This window comes from Thermothielavioides terrestris, chromosome 1, assembly GCF_000226115.1.
Source record: "Thermothielavioides terrestris NRRL 8126 chromosome 1, complete sequence".
NCBI classification, from domain to species: domain Eukaryota; kingdom Fungi; phylum Ascomycota; class Sordariomycetes; order Sordariales; family Chaetomiaceae; genus Thermothielavioides; species Thermothielavioides terrestris.
Window position 1 is genome coordinate 5,300,444 of NC_016457.1, and position 21,632 is coordinate 5,322,075.

The 21,632-nt window shown below is 59.7% G+C and overlaps 9 protein-coding genes across 9 annotated transcripts; 6 read left to right on the plus strand and 3 right to left on the minus strand.

Annotated features, from left to right (window-relative positions):
• Nucleotides 1–96: 96 nt before the first annotated feature.
• THITE_2108913 (uncharacterized protein) lies at nt 97–2,336 on the plus strand. The gene is made up of 4 exons (XM_003649815.1): nt 97–528; nt 620–743; nt 802–952; nt 1,009–2,336. Exons 2-4 carry the CDS (start codon nt 649–651, stop codon nt 2,311–2,313), a joined length of 1,551 nt encoding a protein of 516 aa, XP_003649863.1. The 5' UTR covers nt 97–528; nt 620–648; the 3' UTR covers nt 2,314–2,336.
• Nucleotides 2,337–3,749: 1,413 nt separating this feature from the next.
• THITE_2108916 (uncharacterized protein) lies at nt 3,750–4,358 on the plus strand. The gene is made up of 2 exons (XM_003649816.1): nt 3,750–3,995; nt 4,115–4,358. Exons 1-2 carry the CDS (start codon nt 3,771–3,773, stop codon nt 4,199–4,201), a joined length of 312 nt encoding a protein of 103 aa, XP_003649864.1. The 5' UTR covers nt 3,750–3,770; the 3' UTR covers nt 4,202–4,358.
• Nucleotides 4,359–4,468: 110 nt separating this feature from the next.
• THITE_27976 (uncharacterized protein) lies at nt 4,469–4,816 on the plus strand (the record flags this gene model as incomplete). The annotated part of the gene is made up of 1 exon (XM_003649817.1): nt 4,469–4,816. A coding segment is annotated over one exon (348 nt), but the record flags the coding sequence as incomplete, so codon positions are not given.
• A 438-nt stretch (nt 4,817–5,254) lies between these two features.
• THITE_2108918 (glycoside hydrolase family 76 protein) lies at nt 5,255–7,318 on the minus strand. Its single transcript, XM_003649818.1, has 5 exons — nt 7,147–7,318; nt 6,603–7,082; nt 6,292–6,533; nt 5,598–6,227; nt 5,255–5,445 (listed from the first exon to the last, which is right to left on the minus strand). Exons 1-4 carry the CDS (start codon nt 7,223–7,225, stop codon nt 5,664–5,666), a joined length of 1,365 nt encoding a protein of 454 aa, XP_003649866.1. The 5' UTR covers nt 7,226–7,318; the 3' UTR covers nt 5,255–5,445; nt 5,598–5,663.
• A 1,516-nt stretch (nt 7,319–8,834) lies between these two features.
• On the plus strand, nt 8,835–11,836 carry THITE_2108922 (uncharacterized protein). Its single transcript, XM_003649819.1, has 2 exons — nt 8,835–10,117; nt 10,188–11,836. Exons 1-2 carry the CDS (start codon nt 8,969–8,971, stop codon nt 11,694–11,696), a joined length of 2,658 nt encoding a protein of 885 aa, XP_003649867.1. The 5' UTR covers nt 8,835–8,968; the 3' UTR covers nt 11,697–11,836.
• Nucleotides 11,837–11,975: 139 nt separating this feature from the next.
• THITE_2126029 (uncharacterized protein) lies at nt 11,976–13,308 on the minus strand (the record flags this gene model as incomplete). Its single annotated transcript, XM_003649820.1, has 3 exons — nt 11,976–12,445; nt 12,528–13,112; nt 13,221–13,308. 3 exons carry the CDS (start codon nt 13,306–13,308, stop codon nt 11,976–11,978), a joined length of 1,143 nt encoding a protein of 380 aa, XP_003649868.1.
• An 837-nt stretch (nt 13,309–14,145) lies between these two features.
• Nucleotides 14,146–14,817, plus strand: THITE_2108927 (uncharacterized protein). Its single transcript, XM_003649821.1, has 2 exons — nt 14,146–14,458; nt 14,524–14,817. Exon 2 carries the CDS (start codon nt 14,526–14,528, stop codon nt 14,799–14,801), a length of 276 nt encoding a protein of 91 aa, XP_003649869.1. The 5' UTR covers nt 14,146–14,458; nt 14,524–14,525; the 3' UTR covers nt 14,802–14,817.
• Nucleotides 14,818–16,829: 2,012 nt separating this feature from the next.
• Nucleotides 16,830–19,649, plus strand: THITE_2126030 (uncharacterized protein; the record flags this gene model as incomplete). Its single annotated transcript, XM_003649822.1, has 4 exons — nt 16,830–16,922; nt 17,051–17,210; nt 17,265–17,397; nt 17,465–19,649. 4 exons carry the CDS (start codon nt 16,830–16,832, stop codon nt 19,647–19,649), a joined length of 2,571 nt encoding a protein of 856 aa, XP_003649870.1.
• A 1,110-nt stretch (nt 19,650–20,759) lies between these two features.
• On the minus strand, nt 20,760–21,611 carry THITE_2108929 (uncharacterized protein). The gene is made up of 3 exons (XM_003649823.1): nt 21,395–21,611; nt 21,292–21,321; nt 20,760–21,218 (listed from the first exon to the last, which is right to left on the minus strand). Exons 1-3 carry the CDS (start codon nt 21,471–21,473, stop codon nt 20,788–20,790), a joined length of 540 nt encoding a protein of 179 aa, XP_003649871.1. The 5' UTR covers nt 21,474–21,611; the 3' UTR covers nt 20,760–20,787.
• Between the last annotated feature and the right edge of the window lie 21 nt (nt 21,612–21,632).

Below are 21,632 nucleotides of genomic sequence, written 5' to 3' on the forward strand. Positions count from 1 at the left end.
CCTGTGCTTCCAGTGTGACCCACACGCCCGTGGAACCCTCCTCAGCCCAGCTATACTACACTATACTACATACATATCCAATACTCACTCAGATGGCTTTGGCAAGACAAGAGTTGTCTGAAGAGGGAAGACCCTGAAAGTGATAAACCAGGTAGATCGACGACACACGCTAGTTAACCCTAACCCTCAGACGCCTTCAAGGGTTAGTAAATTCATCTTGACCCGAGGAGGTCACCCGAGGTCACCCGACGCGCTGCGGCGCGGTTAAGCTGCCCAGAAATTTCAAGCAGGGTCGTCGGTGAGGAAGCAAAAAGCTGCGCATATCCCTCCTAACACCACCCATGCCTCGAGGTAGCCACGCCGCGCTCAAATGCTCGAACAGACGCTTGCAATGACATGCCTCGGCCGAGAAGGATGCTGAAACCGACTTTTTCCTCGCTCGTCACCAAGCGCCTCTTCGCCCCGGGCTGGACGTGCGCCCGGTGCCGCAGCAGTCAACTCTCTCGAACGAGCTTGTTCCGGCTCCGGGCACCGCTCTCACGGCAATATGGGAGCTCATCGGGACCCTCGCTCGCGGCCGCTAAGCCGAAGTCTCGGCGGCGGCCCGCGGTGCTCCTAGCAACTGCGGCCGGAGGCGGCGCGGCTGCGATGCTGCTGTCAGTCGGGGACGACGTGAGGAACGGCTACGACGCAATAGAGCGCACGGGACGAGTGGCGGCGACTCTTGTTTTATGTATCAACGAGTGAGAATTCTTGGCAAGGAGCCACACAACTGGCGGGCGGATGCTGAGATTGTGACAGCTACCGAACAACGTTAAACCAACGAGAGAAGCTCGAAGATGCTGAGGAGAAGGAACATGTTCTCAAGGCCTGCCACAAACGATGCGCTGAGAGGACGCTGAAGGTACTAGAGAAGAATGGTGGGATATTCATTAAGCTCGGCCAGCACTTGGTATGTCTCCTCGAACGTTCGCGTAACCGGCTCGGTACTCTGACTGTGTCTCGTAGAGCGCCATGAACTACCTCCTCCCCGCGGAATGGACGACGACCTTCATACCCCTGCAGGACAGATGCCCCGTGTCCTCGTTCGAATCGATTGAGCAGATGTTCAGGAAGGACACAGGGGAGGAGCTGTGGGACTACTTCTCCGAGTTCTCGCCCGAGCCGATTGGCGCCGCTTCGCTCGCACAAGTCCACCTCGCAACAATCAAGGAGACGGGGCAGAAGGTGGCCGTCAAGGTGCAACATCCGAGCCTGGAACAATGGTCCAAGTTGGACATGTCGCTCACCAGCTTCACCTTCTCGACCCTGAAGCGCTTCTTCCCCGAATACGACCTCGAGTGGCTGTCGTCCGAAATCGAGGTCTCGCTTCCGATCGAGCTGGACTTCCGATGCGAGGCGGAGAATGCGCGGCGCACGAAGGAATACTTTGCTCGCATCCCGGAGCTGCCGCTCGTCATCCCGGACGTCGTCTGGGCGAAGAGGCGCATTCTCGTCATGGCCTACGAGACGGGACGCCGGCTCGACGACCTCGAGTATCTCGACTCGAACGGGATCGACCGCGACGAGGTGTCGGCCACGCTGGCGCGGATATTCAACGAGATGATCTTCGGCGACGGCGCGCCGCTGCACTGCGACCCTCACGGCGGCAACATCGCGATCCGCAAGAACCCGGCCCGGCGGGGGGCCAACTTCGACATCATCCTGTACGACCACGGCCTGTACCGGGACATCCCGCAGTCGTTACGGCGCTCGTACGCCAAGATGTGGCTGGCCATCATCGACGGCGACATGGAGCGCATGAAGAGGTACGTGACCGAGGTGGCCGGCGTGGGCGAGGACAAGTTCCCGCTGTTCGCGTCGGCCATCACGGGGCGCGACTTCAGCGTCGTCAGCTCGTCGATCCTGAAGCCCAAGGACGCGAGCGAGCAGAAGGCGATGAGCGGCGCGCTGCAGGACGGCCTGCTCGCCGATCTGGTGCAGATGCTCGGCCAGGTGCCGCGCATCATCCTGCTCATCCTCAAGACCAACGACCTGACCCGCAGCCTGGACGAGAACCTGCGCACGCGGCAGGGCCCCGTGCGCCAGTTCCTCATCCTGGCCCGCTACTGCACCCGCACCGTGTTCCACGAGCAGCTCGAGGAGATCCGCCGGCGCGGCTCGCTGTACTGGCCGCCTAACGCGCTGCGCGTGCTGGCCGCCTGGCTGGGGCTGCTGAGGGTCGAGATCAAGCTGGAGGCGTTCGAGTTGTGGATCGGCGTCAAGCGCATGTTTGGGTACAAAAACTCTTCAGTCTTGGGCGGCATGGCATAGAGAGATACCTCGGTTTGGGTTGGCATGTTTTTGGTAATCCGTGTGTTACTCGGGATGCCTGGTCCCTAGTTTCCTTGCAGCCACGTTTCCGCGTGGTTTTATAATGAATAGGACGTCATGAATGCTGCCTGGCGGCGTTGAGTGGTGCGTTCCGTGGGAGATACCCCCTGTTGATACTCCAGGCTTCCCATTTTGATGCCTAGGGGGCAATAATTTTCCGTACATACAAGCACATCGCAGAATGCGAGGAAGTCCGAGCTAGTATACTGCGTATGAAACGCGCAGAGTTCTTCTATATAGCGCTTCTTATGGACCTGACAGGGGGGCTGCTCTAGCCTGACAAACGAAGGACACTGCTGACGCTAAGGACCTGACTGGTAGGACTGCGCCCCAAGCATTTCCACAACAACAGGAGGACGACACTTGTCCTTTGATATTTAGCTCCTCGTCTCTCTCAAGTTCCTATATTTACCTTGGCGGTCGCCTGCTGGTAGTGCCAACTCTCGGCCGTGACCTGATCCCGCCGGTACGTTCCAGCACTCCCCGAGAGATTCATCCATCAACCATCCGTCCGTCCCCATCAATAAATAAATACTCGCCCATTCCACCACCACCACCACCACCGCCGCCGCCGCCGCCGCCGCCACCATTACCACCACAATGTTCCTCTTCACACGCAAATCCAAGAACACCCCCAACCCGGCCCAGCCCTCCGCGCTCGCAGCCCCAAAGCACAACCGCCCGATCCAAACAAACTACATCTCCGCCCCGGTGCCGCTGCCCCCCTCCTTCCTCAGCAGCACCACCCTCCCGCCGGACGCGCGGCCCATCACGGCGACGCCGATCCCCTGGCCGAGCACGCCGCTGCCCGAGTACGCCGGCCTGTACGCGGTCGTGCTGGACCACGTGCTGTCGCCGTCCGAGTGCGCCGCGCTGCTGGCCCTGGCCGAGGCCAGCGTGCCCGCGCCCGGCGAGCCCGGGTCCGAGCTGCGCCGCGGCCCCGACGATCCCTGGGGCCCGGCCCTGGTCAACGTCGGTCGCGGGTTTGAGGTGCTTGAGCAGGGCTATCGCAATGGCGATCGTATTGTGTGGGACTGCCAGGAGGTGGTGGATCGGCTGTGGGCGCGGTGTCTGGCGGCTGGGCCTGGGTTCAGGGAGAGGTTTGCGGAGGTGGGGGGTGCCGAGAAGGATGTTACCGGCCGGGTGGAGGCGGAGGGGGCGAGGTGGGTGTTTGTCAGGGTCAATGAGAGGATGAGGTTCTTGAGGTATGGGAAGGGCGGGTTCTTCAGGCGTGAGTTTTCGGTTTCCTCCTCTTTCAACTATCCCATCAACTTTGTTTTGTTGATCCGGCCGCGTTCGACTGGAAGACTACCTTGGTTGACCAACGAAAAACATTAACAGCTCACTGCGACGCGCCGTATCACGATGACAAGGACCCGTCGCGGAAGATCCGCACCATGTTCACGATCCACCTCTACCTGAACGACAGCAAGGCCGAGGACCCGGACGCGGAGCTGGTTGGGGGCGCGACGACGTTCTTCTCCGACGACGAGAAGCGGCGCCTCGACATACACCCCAAGGCCGGCCGGGTGCTCATCTTCCAGCACCGGCGGCTGCTGCACTCGGGGGATGACGTGCTGGCGGGGACCAAGTACACCATGCGGACCGACATTATGTATGAACTGGTCCACGAGCCCAAGTCAGTCGAGGATTAAGGGCCGACGAGGGGGTCGGGGGAGGGCTTCGGGGGTTCGGCCTGGTGGAGGGATTATGTAGGAAGAAGTTGTGGTGTGTTACCTACCGGAGAACGGTAGTAAATGCCTGTAACAAGCAAGCAAATCTTGCAAGTCCACCTACAGGCATACGAATTACCTTCGAACTGCCGTGATACCGGATCTTGCAGACGCCACACCGTGGTACGGTACCCATCGGACCGGATCTGGCCCCCATCCGGCCCCCGTGTCCCCTCGATGCCAAGCTGAAGTGGATGCGTCCCGAGTCCGATGTAACCCCGCGTCTAATCCTCCCGCTTCATCCTTCAAACCTTAACCGCAGTTTCGTCTTACACTCCCGAATCAACACAGCAAAGAATCCATAACCCGGCCCGTAGTGTAGACCGCCAGCTGCTTCACCCCATCCGTTAAAGCTGCCCAGAATGCCCGTCCCAGATTTCACCTCCCCCACCATCTTCCCCCCTTTCAACGCTCTCCCCTTCACCACCACCACCCCCTCCTCCCCATCCCCATCCCCATCCCAACCCAAAAACCACCAACCACCCCCCGGCCCCACACACGAAGCCCAAGCCCAAGACTACTACCTCCTCGCGCAGATAACGCACAACATGACGCTGACAAAACCAACCCTGATCCTGGCCGACCGCGCCGGCACCTCGTTCGCGCTGGTGTACACGTCGCGGCCGGGCGCGGGGCCGGACGCGCCCGACCTGGCGGCGCGGGGGATGCGGCGGGGCGCGACGGTCGTCTTGCGCGGGGCGCGGCGGACGCGGGGTACCCGTGCCGGTGCCGGTGCCGGTGCCGCCCGGGAGAAAAGAGGGGAGGAGGAGGAGGAGGGAGGAGGAGGAGGAGTGGGTGATAAGGAAAGGGGAGGAGGTGGTGGTGGTGGGGGGGATTTGGGTGCGGGGAGGAAGAGGCAGAAGCAGGGATTTGTGCCTGTCGAGAGGGAGCAGGAGGCGGAGGTGAGGGTTATCCCTGGGGGGTTGGAGAGGGTGGTGCAGGTGGGTGCGTGGCTGCGGGAGAGGGAGGGGAGACGGGAAGAAGGGGGCCGGACGGGATGTGAGACCTGCGGCGGGCAAGGGAAGGGGAAAGGGGGGTTGATGAAGTGTACGGGGTGCGGGGAGGTCGAGTACTGTAGTAAGGTGAGTGCGGGTGCTTCGCTTCTGGACTGAATCGACTGTGGCGGGAACGAGTGCCCTGACTGACCCTGGCGGTTGATGATGCAGGAGTGTCAGGTCAAAGGGTGGAGCGAGGGCGGGCACAAGGCGGACTGCAAGATCATCAAGGGCATCCGCGCCATATGGCCCTGAGAGGCGCGGCAAGCACCACACGGGTTTGGCCCTCGACTGTGAGGCAAACCACAGGGCAATCGTCATCAACCTCACCCTCACATTGAGGGCTTCCTCTCAAAGTGAGTAAGCAAGCTATCAAGCTATGAGATAGGCCGAAAAGACTGATCCTGGACCGCGCAGGGGATATCCTCGCCCAACCGAACGCCAAAGCCCAAGAAAACAAATGACAAAAGAAATGGCAACGTGGCTATATACGTACGAACGTTGCCGCTAGCGGCCAAAAGAAGAAGAAATAGCTCGCCCCCTCTCCCGCCGCACCGCCGCGTCACTCCCCGACGCTCATCCACCCAAACGTGCCGACCGCCGAACACAAGATTAGGATGGTCAGGATGCTGGCGCCGGCCTTGTCCGCGGCCGTCGGCGGCGCCAGCGTGTTCTGGAAGGTATCAGAGTGCATGCCGGCGGTCGGGTCGCCCTTGCTCGTGCCGCCGGTCGAGTTGGTCACGGGCGGGGGCACCTGGTCGATCAGGAGCGACGACACGGCGGCCAGGACGTTCATCTGCTGCCCGGCGCCGACGCTGCCGTCGAACGCCTTGGTGCTCCACTTGAAGCCGCACGTCCGCTGGTTGGTGCCGCCCGTGCACGTGTCGACGGCGGCGGCGGTGGACGTCTTGAGGACGGGCAGGACCTTGGCGGAGATGAAGGGGGCGATCTGCGTCGCCGTCGCCATCCAGCGGTGGAGGTAGCCCTTGAAGCTGAGCATGTCGGTCGTGCACGACATCTGCTCCTCGCAGGCGATCTCATACGCGATGTTGTTGGGGAAAAATGTAGCGATGGTCGCGTCGACCAGCCCCTCCAGCCTCTCCTTCCACGTGTCGCTTCCGTTCGTCTGAGGTGCAGGATACTGATGTCAGCTGCAGGCTAGTTGCACGGAACACGAGGGGCAGACCCACGTAGTTGTACATGTACGCAGCGCCTAGGAGGTAAACGGCGTTGTTGTACGAGAACTGGGCCCTGTTGATGTCGGTGCAGTTCTGCTCGACGTGGCCGCCGTCGTAGATGTTGTATTTGTCGTCCATGAAGCCAACGGCTCTCACCCAGTCCCACGTCTTCTCGGCCCATTCGGCATACGTGCTGTTGCCGGTATAGCGAGCGAGCCTCGCGCCGAGGTTGAAGAAGCAGCCGTTTGCGATGCCTGCCGTGGTCAGCATTTCCTGCGCACGCACCCAAGGCTCTCACCGAAGGCTCCGCGGATTCGCCTCACTGTTCTTGTAGTCGTATCCGTTGTTAACCACCGGGATCTGCCACCTCAGCCCACCACCGCACGTGTTGTCGTGCCGATCGGGGCTCGCCTGCGTGGTCCAGACGGCCTGCGCGAGGGCAAGCCACTGCGGCTGGTCGGCCGGAGGATTCGGGAAGTTGTTTTCGGCCGCCAGCATGGCCGACATACCCCAAAAGCCCTGGTCGTCGTTGCCGAGCGAGGCCGTCACGTTGGGCGGCATGTAGTCTCTGTCCGGGCCGACCTGCCAGAGCATCGCCTGCGTTACCAAGTCGTTGTACGTCGAATCGCCCGTCAGCTTCCAGTAGTCGATCAGCGTCCCCCACATGGCGCCGGCCTCCCACCAGTAGTAGTCGCCTGCCGGAGGCGGACCGGGCAGGATTCCCGGCGTCTGTCCTGTCTGGTTGCCCTTGTAGTACTGCAGGAGGTCCCAGGCGACGTCGGCCGCGGTCCGTTTGATATCGTCTGCGCACGGTCGGTCAGTCCCGAGTGAGGGCGGTGATAAGAGGGGAAGTGGGCAGCCGCGCACCGTTAGTCGCGATGCTGTAGGCAGCGTTGGCGACGCCAGCCCCAACCAGGACGGCCGCCGAAAGCGCCGCCGAAACCATGATGACGATGATGAATGATTATGCGAAGCCGTGTGTTAAGCGAGCGACTGAGGTAGGCGGCCCGAAAGATCGTGGAAAAAAAGAAGGAATGCAGAAAGAAGGCAGCCCCTCTCTCAACAAGTCGTCAATCGAGTTGTGACCATCGGCGAGGGGTTGGTCGTTGGTTGTGGGTTTGGCGCGTTGGACAATGACTTGGCTGGATGGCAAGGAGAGGGAGTCAAATCTCGGAAACGGGGCAGAGCGGCTGTGTCTCGGGGGCAGGTCACTCCTGGCCTTTCATCAAACTAGCGTCTCCGTGGAGGCAACATGCCAAGAAATAAGGGATTTGGGGTCAGTTCAGTCGGGCGCTTAACAGGGAAAGGGTCCCGACAGGGATGTGGGTCATCCCGTCGTCTCAGGCAGGAGACCCGTGAATCGTGTCGCTTGATTTTCGGATGGCCGTCTCAGATCGGCGGAGCGCGTTGCCTCTGGCTGATCGGCGGGGCCGGCATACGGTACGTAAGGCTCCTGCTCTGGTTAGGGCGAATTAACTATTCGTGTACACTACGTATTTTATTTCCGGCCCCTGTTCTTCATTACAATATTGTAGTGTAGTTCGTGTCATGACGCTGTTATACGGATTCACTACGCCGGGAGATCGCCTTTCGTTTCCTGGTCATCGGTTTTGACCCCGGAAGTTGCGCGTTGCCAACTTAGCTACGCCGCGTCGGCAGTGGCCTGGAAGCACAGCCGCCTGTGCGCGGGAACAAGTTCCACGCGCTGTGGAGTGGACAGTACACTGACTCTGGACGGATCCTCTGGGTCAGATTGACCAGTCGGACTGCATGTACAGTACGGAGTAGATTGACGAGCCCGATCTCAATCATCCTTCTTTGTTACGCAGCCCAGAGTTAACATTGGTGCAACGTCCATGGGCGGCTGCAGGTCTGGTGATGCCATGAGTTGCCGCGTTGCAACCAATATGGAACTTCAATCTCCGCTGCTGGGGGGTTATTCGTTTCTGTCAATGCGAGGGCTGCCTGTTAGTATAGCTCACCGCGCGAGGACCGCTATGTTGAAACGCTACGATCAAAGGGAGAACAAACCAACTAACTGGAGATCACTACGACTCAGTAATTCAGGTAGTTCGATTATTCCGTACTGGATTCACCAGCGTCGAGGTCTAGAGTATTCCAGTAGGTATCTACCGTCCCAAATTAGTCCCCCCACGCTGACCGACGCCCGCCGCCTTAGCAGTGGGCCTCCTGTCGCCAGAAGAGCAGATCTCCTGCCAAGCTTCCTCCCCAGGCCCGCACAACCGGAAGCTAAACCATTGGCGTGACATGCTGCACTAACCCTGGCCTCCTTCCAAAAACCACCATTGCATGCTCTCGAGAGAATCATCCCAAGCCGGGCCAATGGCAACCCCGTGGTGCGTATTGCGCTCATGGATTGTCGGCAGCCCACAAGACTGCTAAATCGATCAGTGTTCGACTGACAGTCGGCGGGGGGCATCACCACAGTGCACAATGTGGCCCTGTTGTGTTACAACGGCAGGTAATCACACTATCAAGCAATCGGATGTCAGCACCTTCCTAGCTGCATGCAGTAATCCTGCCGGAAGATGATGGTCACTCGCATCATCGGGGCTTGGCACCTTTGCTGGCGGCGACTCAACAGCCGCTCATTAGCTCGACTCTTTTCGCTCCTGCCCATCCACAACGACCGCCCACCGACCGACCGACCTTGGAGAACTCGAGAAGCATGGCCTCGTGGGTTGGCATGCGCAACAGGGCCACGCCGTCCCAAGTCGACGCCGTTGCGCGCGCCGTCCGCAGCACGCCCGTCATCGACCACCATGCCCATCCGATTCTCAAGGCCGAGGCGCTGAGCAAACACCCGCTGCTGGCTCTCACCAGCGAAGCCCACGGCGACGCCCTTCATTCGGCCACCTCGTCGCTGCCCCATCTCCGCGCCGTGCGCCAGCTCGCCTCCGCCCTGGGTTGCGGCTTCACCTGGGAGTCGGTCGTGGCCGCCATCGAGGAGAAACGTCTGGAGTGCCCCGAGGACTGGACCGCCTATTGCCTCGCCGGCATCGAGACTATCCTGGTCGACGACGGCCTCGACGGCCAGGACGACGCCAACGCCTACTCGTGGCACGACGACTACACGCGCAGCAGGTGCAAGCGCATCGTACGCATCGAGAAGGTGGCCGCTGACATCATCCGCCGCCTCGGCAACGCCTACCGCGAGTTCCCCCAGACCGGCTACGTCTTTGACGAGGCTTTTGACCAATGGACCGAGGAGTTTGATAAGTGCATCACGACCTCGCTCGACGACCCCGATGTCGTTGGCTTCAAATCGGTCGTCTGCTACCGGACCGGGCTGGACGTCCCAAACCAGCTCAGCAACGTCCACGAGACGGCCGCGCGCGCCGATTTCAAGGACATCATTGCCAACTACGCGCGTCTGGATTTCCAAAAGCTGCAGACGAAGAGCCTGAACGACTGGGTTGTGCATCGTACCGCCCAGCTGATCCGCGACAACCCCTCCCGGCAGCGGAAGCCGATCCAGTTCCACACGGGTCTTGGGGACAATGACCTTGTGGTGCCGAAGTCGTCGCCCTCCCACCTGCAGGACTTCATCAGGGCGTACCCGACCGTCCCCATCGTGCTTCTCCACGCCGGGTACCCCTTCACGCGCGAGACCGGGTACTTGGCATCGGTGTATGAAAATGTCTACGCTGACATCGGTGAGGTGTTTCCCTGCGTGAGCCAGGACGGCCAGGAGCGCATTCTGCGCGAGATCTTGGAGCTGTGTCCGTGGTCCAAGATCCTCTGGAGCACCGATGGCCATTGGTTTCCCGAGACATATCTACTCGCTGTCATGCAGATGCGGGAGGCGTTCGAAACGGTAAAACTCCTCTGTTTTTCACCCATCGGAAGCTTCACGAGTGGCTGACGCCCCCCTGCCCCGTACGCAGGTGCTGTGCGATTATGTCCGCAAAGGCCACATTGGCTGGCGGGCTGCCGTCGATCTTGTCCGAGACGTTCTCTTCAGGAACGCCAACAAGTTGTACCATCTCGAACTCGAATTCGCCGAGCTCGAGGAGGAGACCCGCCTGGCTCATGGCTCATCCCTCAGCCACGTCGAACTTCTCCGCGCCTTCCTCAAGAACCAACCGACTCCGGATTTTGTCAGAATCTGCTGGAACGACTATACCGCATCGCAGCGGATGCGCATGATTCCCTTCCGGAAGTTCAGGTCCCTCCTCAATGAGGGCAAGCCAACGGACATCGGCATCACTAAAGCCGTATTTGGCGTGATCCAAAACGACTGGCTGCTGCCAGGTGTGGCTGCTACGGGCGAATACCGCCTCCACCCGGACTTCTCCTCCCTCAAGAAGGGGCCCATCGACGGTCACATCAGCATGGCCGCCGAGTTCCGCGAGCAGTCGGGCGCTCCCGTTCCCTTCTGCCCGCGCGCCGTCCTGCAGCGAGCCGTCGAGTTCGGTGCCGAGAACGACCTCTCGTTCCTCATCGGCTTCGAGATCGAGTTCCTCCTCGTCGAGCGCGTCGAGCCCAAGACCGGCAACACCACGCGCTACTCGACCCTCACGACCGACGGCCACGCCTGGTCTGTCAGCCGGTACTTTGCCGACCCCAAGATCTCGGCTCTGCTGCGCGACATGGTCTCGACGCTCGAAGACATGGGCATCTACGTGGAACAGCTCCACGCAGAGAGCGCCACCGGCCAATTCGAACTCATCCTCCCGCCGTACCCGCCGGTCGAGGCGGTCGACACGCTCCTGCACACCCGCGACGTCATGGCGGCCCTCGCAACTGCCGCCGGCTTCAAAATGACCCTCCACCCTAAGCCCTTCGCGCACGCGTGTGGCACCGCATCGCACATGCACCTCTCACTGATCACCCCCACAGGCAGCCCCAGCGACGGCAACAAGCCCGAGGTATACCAGCCGTTCTACGCCGGCGTGCTGAAGCACCTGCGCGCGATCCTGGCCTTCACCTACGCCAACCCGGCCAGCTACGAGCGCTCGTCCGACAGCACGTGGTCCGGCGGCCGGTGGGTGACGTGGGGCACGCAGAACCGCGAGACGGCGCTGCGCCGCGTCGACGGCTCGCACTGGGAGCTCAAGTGCCTCGACGGGCTCGCCAACCCGTACCTGGCCGTCGCGGCCGTGCTGTTCGCCGGCGCCAAGGGCGCCGCCGACAAGGAGCCGCTCATCTGGGGCGACTGCGAGATCGACCCGGCCCGGCTGACGGCCAACGACCGCAAGGAGCTGGGCGTCACGCAGATGCTGCCCGGCAGCGTGGAGGAGGCGCTGGCGGCGCTCCGGGAGGACGCCGAGCTCGTCGAGCTCATGGGCGCCGAGCTGGTGGACCGGTACGTGGCGCTCAAGGAGTTTGAGCTGAAGTTCCTGAGCGAGATGGGCGATGAGGAGCGCAGGCAGTGGCTGATGGAGCGGTATTGATTGATCGATCTTGGTCTGCGAGGGACTGGAGTACGACAAGGAGCAGCTTGGGTATTTTCCACTGCTTGGGGTGGAGCTACATATCGTTGGGCGGGGTAGCCATTACATGCCCGCCATCGTGAGCTGCAATGATGATGCCAAGTTCTTGATTGCGCCGACCATAAAAACATGCCATGTCCCGTACCCAAAAGAAAGGTAGCAAATGGAAAGCAGTGAACCAATGTCACCGACCAGTTTTCCATAGGTATATACACACCTGCCAGGACCCCGCCCGTCTAGTCAGTCATCATACTGCCCCTTGACGCCCAGCACACCGACGCTCTGCTCCCTCCTCCGGCGGCCGAGCACCTCGGCGACCCAGTCGCTCAGCCGGTAGCCCCAGTGGCCGGCGACCAGCACGCCGCTGACGACGTTGATGACGCGGAGCAGGAAGACGAAGAAGCCGTCGCGGGTCTCGACGATGTTGAGCAGGATCGGCTCGATGTCGTACTTGACGAAGATGCCCGGGATCGTCGTGTCGGGCACCTCCTGGCTCTGCTCCGTCACCGCGTACTGGTTCGTGAAGATGGAGCGCGCCCCCAGCGCCCCCGGCCGCCCCACGCTGTACGTCGTCGGCACCACCGACAGGAAGTACTGGAACTTGTGGAAGTGCGCGGTCGCGATGTTGACGGTGCGGTCCAGCGGGTTGGCGAGCGAGGGGAGGAACGGCCCGAACGAGAGCTCCGAGATGATGTGTGAGAAGTTGAAGGCTGTATACATAGGGTTACGTTTGGGTTAGTCCAGTGTGGTTTGTTAAGAAGGGGGGAGCGGCAAAAAAGGGACAAAACGTACCATTGTGGTCGAGGTGGTCCCCAAACGCCATGTACCCGTGGCCCCGCGCGGTGATGTGGAAGTCGCCCTGCACCTTGTTCAGCTCCAGACTGCCGTAGATGCGACAGCTGTCAGGCTCGGCCCCCCACAGGCGCGGCGTCCTGCTCCACTTGGCCCTCCTCCTGCCCAGGGCGACGATGTCGTGCACATGCTCCTCGCCGAACCCCTCGTCGTGCTCGGCCGTGTAGCCCTCGCCGGTGATGACGCGGCCCTGGGCGTCGCGGCCGAGCTTGTGCATGCCCTTGCCGTCGACCCAGTGGGCCCAGGCGGTGGGGTCGCGCGACAGCCGGTCGGCGGCCAGGATGCGGTCGCCGGCGGCGTCCTGCACGTTGACGTGCAGGTCGGCGCAGCGCATGCGGACCACGACGTCCAGGTTGATGTTGAGCACGTGCGAGACGCCCTTCTCGACGGCGAAGGTGTGCTCCTCGGTGCCGCGCCACCAGCGGCCCAGCTCGCTCCAGAAGAGCACGAGCGAGACGAGCCCCATGGCGACGGTCCACTTGCCGCCGCCCGACGTGCGCGTCACGTACTGCGGCTTGGATTTTGCTGAGGCCCCCGGGAGGGAAGAGGGTTAGTCTCGCTGACTTGTTCGGGCATTCAGGTAGCTTCCTGGGCGCGGGAGCAGAGGAGAGGGCGGGGCGGGGTGTGCCGTACGGAATGCGTCAAAGGCGCTGACGATGTTGCCTTTTGGGCCGAAGGCATCTTCGTCCAGCTCGCGCTTCTCGTTGTAGCCGTTCATCATGGCGGCGGTGGTCGCGTGACCGTGCCGAGGTCACGCTGGGTCTGCGTCTTCGACTCTTCGGTTGTGGCCGAAAGCCCTCGCTCGTGGAGTCGGACGTGGGACAACGATTCGGCAAATTGGGGCGTGGGAGCCCTCGCGGGGCGGGAGTTGCAGGACGGGGGCCTCTCGGTCCGGGGAAGAAGGAGCGTAACTGCCAAAGACCCAATCCAATCTACTACCTACTGCTTGCGCATTGCTAATATCCAGCCCGCGCGGCAAGACGCGGGGAATTGATGGGAGTTGAAGGCAGAGCAGCAGTGAAGTGTCACCAGAGCACCGGCAACCAACACCATGCAGCTGATGGCATCACCAATGAATCGCTTGAGGACAGCTTGACCAAAAAAAGAGACCCTGGCCTGCGGCTGCGGCGAGAACCCCTGGCCAGGGCTCGCCAGCCCATTGGACAAAATGTTAGTGTACTGTAGTGTAATGTATGCAGGATTCCGTACACAGCAAACCTTGCATGTCACAGGGATCAGTTGCAAGTTCTGATAACGAGGGCCAGGGTCGATCTCAGGCGCAAAGCCATGAAAGTCAATTCTTTCCAGCCCCTCCAATTCTCAAGACCTTCCAGGATGCTTTTTGTTTCTCAAGTCAGTGTACATACGGAATATTGCGAGCATCCTACATCTCGTATTTTCGTCTTGACTTCTCTTTTTCACCCTTATCAAGGTTAAAACGGCGGCCAATCTTGCCCCCGTCTCTGACTTTACTTCTAAAGCCGGATGCTTTTATGTGCTTGAGGAATTACATATTTGGGCTGCAGAAGGTTGGACAAACGGTTTAGACCAACTCTCCAAATCTGGAACGGACTACGGAATACGGATATCCATGCCACTTGCTCAGCAGGCCAACCCGCCGTTGCCTTCCCCTGATCAATGCTTGCAAGGGTGCACTTCTGCCAAGAGTGGACCTCTTCATGAATGACGTTAATGACATCATCGTTGATGCCCCTGTGTTGACACTGCTCAACTCTCTCCGCGAGTTCTACTTAACCTACTTAAGGGTTTCCAGTTGCAGAAATCGTAAAACTGGGTTGCTCAAAGAGAATCAACGATTGATGCAAAACACGAGAAGTCAAGAATCATCCACCAAAGTCACATTACGCTCAGTAAGTTCCCAGCTCCCTTCCCCGCGTACTGAACCAATTGGCTTACACCACTCTGCTATGCGCAGACATGTCTCAGTCCAAGGCCGACAAGATCGAGCAGGCCAAGTCCAACCTGCCTCTCCCAGAACAGCCGCCCCAGGCTTCCGACTGGCAGTCGGCCGATGCGCGCACCACGACGGCCTCCAGCGGCGGCGTCTCGGCCGGGGACGTGTCGACCGGCGCCGGCGTCACATCGGGCCTCCGCGAGCCTGCCACCCGGGACACCAACGAGGTTGATATGAGCGGCATCGGCCGTCAGGGAAAGGAGGGGCTGGAGGAGACTCCCAAGGACGCGCGGAGTTGAAGCGGTTGTGCGGAGGACGAAGGGGGAAAGCAGGTGTATACTACTAGCTAGGCATTGGCAATCTGGGGGACGCAGGTTCCATCCAAGGCCATTATCAGTGGATTTGAAAGCCCAAACCTGAGAAAGTCACGCAGAAGCTTGTCCATGCCAGGCCCGTTACCCCTCGACACTTTGTACACTTCTTCCATGCGGTCGAGCCGGTCCTTTGTTGTGTGTTCGGCTGACTTTGTCTTGCTTTGGGAGTTGGAGTGTATGAACACCAGCGCCTGGATGAAATTCGAACCCAGTTTTGGAGAAATAAAGTCCAAGTCTTTGATTTATGTTGGTCGGCTTGACTCATGCAAAAGTAACTGGTGCGCACGGACCATTTCAAAATAACCCCTGAAGGGACGCAGGGTCAAGTAAACAAGCAGCCTCGCAGCGAAAAGGAGAAAGGAGGAAGGGTGGGGGGATTTTCTTGATTTACACACAGATCATCTGCAGAATCCGCTCATTGTGAGCTTGATGAGAGATGGACTTGATGAGAGATGGACATAGCTGTCTTCCACGGAAAGTTGGACATCTACACAACTGTAACTTGAATCCCCAGAACCGCCAGCCACGGCTCACGTACACTCTTCGATTCCAGCTCTGCGCATGCAGTTGAAATTGAAAAATCAAAGACATCTAGCACTTAACAGAGCCAGCACCTACTGTGCAGCTAGTGAGTGTCTGAGTTGACGAACATTGGACCCTGTCGATCCGGGTGTTCTTCACCAAGCTTGGATTGTTGCACTGGACCCCTCTTGCTGTGCCGCAGTCCGCGCCGGAATGCTTGCGGCTGACCTTGGGCCGGCTTCTGTGCATGTCATGACAATTGTGCCTTTCCGGAATGCTCTATGATTGTGCCTTCTCTTTTCCGGAATACTCTATGATAGTGCCTTCTACTTTCCGGAATGCCCTATGACCCGGAACTTGGGGTTCTGCGCACTAGTGCGCCGGACTGACGGGTCAAACACATGTTCTGCTGTTGTCGACCAGGAAGGTGTAAAATCCCTGCTCGCTCTCCTCTCCAGGCTATCTTTTGCTTCCTCCAACACTCGCTCTCGGCAGGGCAGGAGCAATAGTTTCTCAACCTCGTCTACCAAACCGCCATTGAGGCCGTTTCCAACGTTCCTACTCCTACTGCTTAGCATACAATCTCCCTTCTCGTAACTGGCACTCGGCAAGCTGGGAAGCAGGCTGAAGCGACTCGACTTCATCCTGCGCAACCGCAGTTGCTGGTGTCGGTTGAGCAACTCGCCTCTGACGCGTCGCCTCTGACGCGTCGCCTCTAACGCGCCACCCGAGTGAGTACCTCGGTTGTTGCCCGGCCACCCTCTCCGAGCTCGAGCACTTTCGCTGCTCTCAACTCCTCGACTGACATTATGTCTCAAGAATCAGCTAGCTAACCCCGTTTCTTTTCAGATTTGGACCGTCTTTATAACGATTCCTCTATCTGCTCCTCACCACTGCTCCAGATTCCCGCGGAGCTTCCGGTATCTCGGGCAGTTTCAGTAAGTTCTTCCTCCCGCGCAAACCGGCAAGTGCGATTGTCGCGTCGCAGATGCCTAGCTCTCCGCCCCATTGTCGCGTCTCCCACTTGATCCTACCATCGTTCCTTCCCCAGCAATCCTTTCCTTCACTTCTGAAGCATCCGCTGTTGAGCTGCCAATCGATTTCCAGTGCGGGAATGGACAGTCGGGCGAACCCTTGATGTCTTCCTCCCTTCCGCTCCTCTTCCAGCTCAGGTTCATTCCCCAATCTAGATCCGCGTCGTCGCAGATGTTCCCTTCCTTTCCCTGCGTCAAACCCTGACAGATTCCTCTATCCTAACTTCCTTTAGATCTTTGATTTTCTCTCCTCGAGGCGCTCACTGCGTTCAACAAAAATCGCTTCGCCAACAAGAATCCCGCCGGTTCTTCCCTGATTCTTACGCCGGCTTCCACCAAGCCATCACGTTTCGTCGTTCTGAGAGACCGTTATCAACCCCATTTCGACGCTCTCATCATGGCCGGTCCTGCGAACCAGCCGTCGAAGAACGGCCTGCCAGCCAAGTCGACTGAAGACATCGACGAAGAGAAAGTGCAGCTGGCAATGATGGTACGTGTAGGTCTTTTACACCGCAGTTCTTTTTTCCCCCTTCTTCTTCTTTTGTTTGCCCCCTTCTTTTCCCTCGCCGAGGTTGAGGTTCATGCTAGAGGCAACGATAAATTGCTGACGCTCTCTAGGATGACTTGGGCATTGCGCGTGTTGAGAATCTACCTCTGGAGGACGAACCTCGCGAGCGCGGCCATGCTCATCGCAATCACGGTCCCGTTTCCCGAGGGCAAGGCCAGCCCCGTGGCGTTGCTGGTGGAGCTGGTTGGAGCATCGACCAGGTGTGGAAAGGTACGTGAATATCTAAGCCCGTATGGGGATCCAATCTGCTGACGCGCGCCCTAGATGCTATCGAGTCTGGAGCCTTCGAAGACGAGGAGGCTCGAGGTGTCAAGGACTTAGACGACCTCGGCGGCGGCAGAATCTACGACAAGGTCATTGTCCAGACGATGAAGATTCTCGACCACCGCAATAAGAGGTTTGTTTGCCTGAAAAAAAACCCGGCCCCGTTCCTCTAGGATAAAGCTAATTGTCGGTCTGTCAAGGTCCAATACCCGCCAGTCAGCTGAACAACAGCCGACCAGCAAGAGGGTCCGCTTGGAGGAACAGACAATGAACAACTCTAGCCGCAACAAGGCTTGGGGCCACGCTGGGGCACCTGATAGCCGGGATTCGATGCCCTCGACTATCTCCAAATGGAAACACCGGCAGCGCACCAGAGCGGCGAGGCCGGCGCGAAGCCCACGTCCGCCGCCTGCTCCTTATTGGGGTGTGCCAATGCCCCAGATGATTGCCGACCCCAACGCCCCACTGCCCTTCGAGGTCCAGAATGTTGTCTTCAAGACATCGGCCTTGTTTCAGAGCAGGGATATCTACCCCGCGATGTCCTCGATTGTCTTGTTGTCGGCAGCCCGGCGGCCGGAGCTGGGACTTTTCACGGTCGTCCTGTTCAACCGCAAGTTCTGCGAGTGGCCCATTTCTGCGTGGTATGACTATTCCACTGGCGCCGACAATCTTCTAGGGATTACTTTTGTGGATGGCACGGGCTCGATCCAAGGTTACGAGCTCTTCTTTGGAAACTTCGACAGCCTGAGGGACTTTATGACTACGGTGCGATCTCTCAAGGCTGGGGAGTTCGCGGATCAAGTTGAGTCTTCAACTGCCACATCGGTTCCTGCTCAAGCTCCTCCTTCGGCTGCTGCGAGCAACCACACGACCTCTGGAGCATCTGTTATGGATTCCTCCATTGGTACGAACGGCAATCGGTTTACACCGAGCGATTCACAGAAGGCACAGAGTGTGGTCCCATCCAGAGAGGCAGGAACGAGCCCTACTACCACCTCGGGACGTGTTGCGGCGCAGGTTCCCTCCCCAACCGCCAACGACAGCCAAACAGCGAATGGCTCGCTTGCAGAGAACAGTTCTTCTGAGTGGACAGGCGAGCCTGACCAAGGCGATCTGATCAACATCGGGGAGGCAGGAGATATCAGCACCGCCCCCAGCAGACCCCAGTCGGAGTCGACCGATTTGTTGTCCTCACTCGAACCGGTCGATCCCAGCAACGGCGCAGTGAGCAACGCGCCGCCGTTCGAGGTGACCCGTGAAGAGATCTTGATCACAGTTCGCAGCCTTTTCACTTACTTCATCTGCAGCAGCGGTGATTTCAGGGCCGAGGCATTGGACCAGACGGCCGAGGGCGTCCGGTCAGGAGTCCTGAAGCACCTATTGCAGGAGGCTAGAGCGCAGGGACTCAGCGCCGAAAAGATACAGGATCTGGAGGAGCTGACCAACAGCCTCCTTGCCTCCGTCATCCGCGACCACCGTTCCAAGACTCGCCGTTTCCGGTACACGGTTGAGGAGCTGCAGTCAATGCGGCATGCCGCGCTCGAACCTCCGGGGGGTCTGGCTGATATCCCGGACTTACCAAAGCCACAGAAAAACAACGGCCAGGCCAAGGCCTCGGCTCCGAATACTCCGCACTTCAATCAATCCCAGGTTTCAAAGTCGGCGGATGCTATGCAATGGGTCCTCGGAGAAGCCAGCGCATCCCAGCCGATTCCGGAGAAAGAGTCCAAGACTGGAGCTCAGACCGGCGAAAGCACCGTCTCCGGTATGGCAAACGGGGCTGCTACCCGCGATTTGGGACTGAAGAGCTCACGCTGGGCCACTGGCACTGAGGAGATCAAGCACGCAAACTTCTTCACAGGCCCGGCGTACGAGAAGGCCTGGTCTAAGCGGAGTCATTTGGAGGACCTCGCCCAGCTTGATCCTCAGACCAGGGTGACCGTTGGCGCCGAGGATCTTCTTGACTTCTATTTTCCGATGTCCACCGAGGACAATATTCCGGCAAGTTCTTCTCAATCCCGCGTTGTCAGCAACGGGGACAGTCAGATGTCTGGACCCATGAGTGCCACCGCCCCAAGGAACGATAACATTGAGACTCTGAGGGTGGGCATGTCTCGCCTTACCATCGGGGCCCCGACCGCGGCTCAGCCGAGACTGACAGAGCCGTCCGGACCAGCACTTTCACCGAGTCCGGCCACCAGTCAACACCCCGAAGGCTCGCGAGTGCAGCCATCGCCGACAACGCCGACCCAGGCGTCGGCAGGTCCTGCAACTCAGCCCAAGGTCCGTGGACTCGCTGCATCCCGCCACTGCTCCGGAGACGCTCCGTCCAGCTCTGGAAACTTTAATTTCTATCTGCCCGGGGCTGGCCAAAGCGGCTGCTAAGTCGGCAGCATCAGCTACCAAGTTCATCGGTTCACTACAGCAATGGAGATTCTTCCCGACCATTTGGAGCAAAAGAATTTGCTTCTGCGAAATACAAGAGGCTTGTGGGAATCTCGGCGAGTTATTTTCGACCGATTTCGCGTACCTCGTCGTTCAGGTACCATCGATTTGAGATGAGCCATGCAGGGAGGCATCATCAGCCTCTTGCCTTGGGGTGGCACTTCACCTCCCGCTTTTTATGAGTTTTTCTTCTTTCTTTGATTTGTTGATATAGGTTTGCGGGGTTGAGGTCGGCGTTGACGGTTTCGAAGACGGCGCTGTAGGTGCTGGCCTCGGGTTACGTAGCGCGACTGCTGAGTTTGGCGTCGGGCTTGCTGGCCGTAGGAGGCCAAGGGGCGTGGCGTCTCCGCAAACATTGATGGGATAGACTAGTTGTCATGTACGGATAGTGAAATTGAACATGTACGAGTAATATTGGGACCCAGGACGTGATCTGGACGGGATGGCCTGGCAGAGAGATGATGACTTGTTGGTGATGGATCCATCTCACACACCGGCATGACGAAGCAACTGACTGCTTCTGGTCTTTGTTGTTGAACACCAAAGGTGAGCATGACTACCTCTCGTCTCAAACAGAAGATTAATCACCGCTTTATTTCCCGCGCCCAAGGCTCAGTGAAGACGTTGCCGCATTTCACGCCACTTCCCGCTTCTACTGACCTAGCTCCGCTGATGGCAAGACCGAGCCCCTAACACCCAACATATTTACACCTAAACCCCGCGAAACATGCGCAGCAAATTTAAATTTCGTCTCTCTTCATTCACCCGCAAACCCACCCGCCATCCTCGCGGCTCTCGACGACCTCGTCCACGGCCGCGACCCGCAGCCGCAGGATCTCGGCCCCGTTCGGCAGGTCGTTCTCCACCGCGCGCCGGTCCGCCTCCTCCGGCGTCGCGGCCAGCCCCGCCGCCAGGTGCCGCGCTGCGAGGCGTGCCCGCGCGAGCTCGGGCGGCGCGCTCACGAAGATGGTGTGTGAGAAGAGCGGGTAGGTGCTGGACCAGGGCGGTTTGGAGAGGAGGAGGTCTGTTCAGAGCAACGTCGGGGAGGGGGGGGAAGGGTGGGGTTAGTGTGTGCCCATTACGGATTAAATGTTTGGTTGGGGTGTCGTGGGGGAGGAGAGGGGAGTGGGGGGTTGAAAGGGAAAACGGGGAGAGACGCACAGTTGCCTTCCAGCACGACGATGCGGTGGGTGGGCTCGACCGCGATGTCGTCCTCCTTGGGGTCCTTGGCCGCGTGGTCGAACGAGGGCGCGTAGATGGTCGGGGTGGCGGCGGTCAGCGGCGCGTGCAGGCGGCGCACCAGCTGGTGGAAGCGCTCGCCGTCGAAGGTGAACTCGGCGCCGCGGCGCGCGTGGGCCGTGGCCGGGTCCGGCATGGCGTCCAGCTGCGCGCGCGTGTAGTGGAAGCCGTCCATGGGGACGAAGATCGCCACGGGCGGGCTGCCTGGGAACTGGGCGGCATGGCGGGCGTTGAGGGCGGCCGTCAGCCGCTTGGACAACGTCGTCTTGCCTGGGCGAGGCGAGCGTGAGTGAGAGCGGTGAGAACGGTAGTACAGCGGCGGAACCTGGAGAGATGGGCGTACCAGAGCCGGGAATGCCGCCGATGCCAATTACTTGGCGGCCGGTGAGTCAGCACGCTGCTGGAAAAGGTTTGGATATGAGATTGGATATGAGATTTGGACTTACAGAAGCGCCTGTCTCTGGGAGTCTGGACGGTGAACTTCTCCCAGGCTGTGTCGACCAGCCGGTCCAGCACCTCGTCCATGGGGAGGAGAGCGGAATGAGTCTGGGATGTGATGTGTTCTAATGGCTAAGATCGGGAATCTAGCCACCCGAGTTTTGTGCTCAACCGGGCGAAGACCGGAGGCGGCGGTGTCACGGCTCGGCTCGGCCCCGGTTTTGGGCTCCGCGCCCCACACCACGG

Excerpts from the sequence above, each read along its gene's own strand:
- THITE_2108913 (XM_003649815.1), top strand. The coding sequence starts at position 649 with ATGCTGCTGTCAGTCGGGGACGACGTGAGGAACGGCTACGACGCAATA. Across the intron at positions 744-801 it reads CTTGTTTTATGTATCAACGA|CTACCGAACAACGTTAAACC; the intron begins GTGAGAATTCTT and ends AGATTGTGACAG. Across the intron at positions 953-1,008 it reads TTAAGCTCGGCCAGCACTTG|AGCGCCATGAACTACCTCCT; the intron begins GTATGTCTCCTC and ends TGTGTCTCGTAG.
- THITE_2108916 (XM_003649816.1), top strand. The coding sequence starts at position 3,771 with ATGTTCACGATCCACCTCTACCTGAACGACAGCAAGGCCGAGGACCCG. Across the intron at positions 3,996-4,114 it reads GGACCGACATTATGTATGAA|CGGAGAACGGTAGTAAATGC; the intron begins CTGGTCCACGAG and ends TGTGTTACCTAC.
- THITE_2108918 (XM_003649818.1), bottom strand. The coding sequence starts at position 7,225 with ATGGTTTCGGCGGCGCTTTCGGCGGCCGTCCTGGTTGGGGCTGGCGTC. Across the intron at positions 7,083-7,146 it reads CTACAGCATCGCGACTAACG|ACGATATCAAACGGACCGCG; the intron begins GTGCGCGGCTGC and ends GACCGTGCGCAG. Across the intron at positions 6,228-6,291 it reads CTGCGTACATGTACAACTAC|ACGAACGGAAGCGACACGTG; the intron begins GTGGGTCTGCCC and ends CCTGCACCTCAG.
- THITE_2108922 (XM_003649819.1), top strand. The coding sequence starts at position 8,969 with ATGGCCTCGTGGGTTGGCATGCGCAACAGGGCCACGCCGTCCCAAGTC. Across the intron at positions 10,118-10,187 it reads TGCGGGAGGCGTTCGAAACG|GTGCTGTGCGATTATGTCCG; the intron begins GTAAAACTCCTC and ends CCCCGTACGCAG.
- THITE_2108927 (XM_003649821.1), top strand. The coding sequence starts at position 14,526 with ATGTCTCAGTCCAAGGCCGACAAGATCGAGCAGGCCAAGTCCAACCTG.
- THITE_2108929 (XM_003649823.1), bottom strand. The coding sequence starts at position 21,473 with ATGGACGAGGTGCTGGACCGGCTGGTCGACACAGCCTGGGAGAAGTTC. Across the intron at positions 21,322-21,394 it reads TCCCAGAGACAGGCGCTTCT|TAATTGGCATCGGCGGCATT; the intron begins GTAAGTCCAAAT and ends CCGGCCGCCAAG. Across the intron at positions 21,219-21,291 it reads CGGCGGCATTCCCGGCTCTG|GCAAGACGACGTTGTCCAAG; the intron begins GTACGCCCATCT and ends CGCCTCGCCCAG.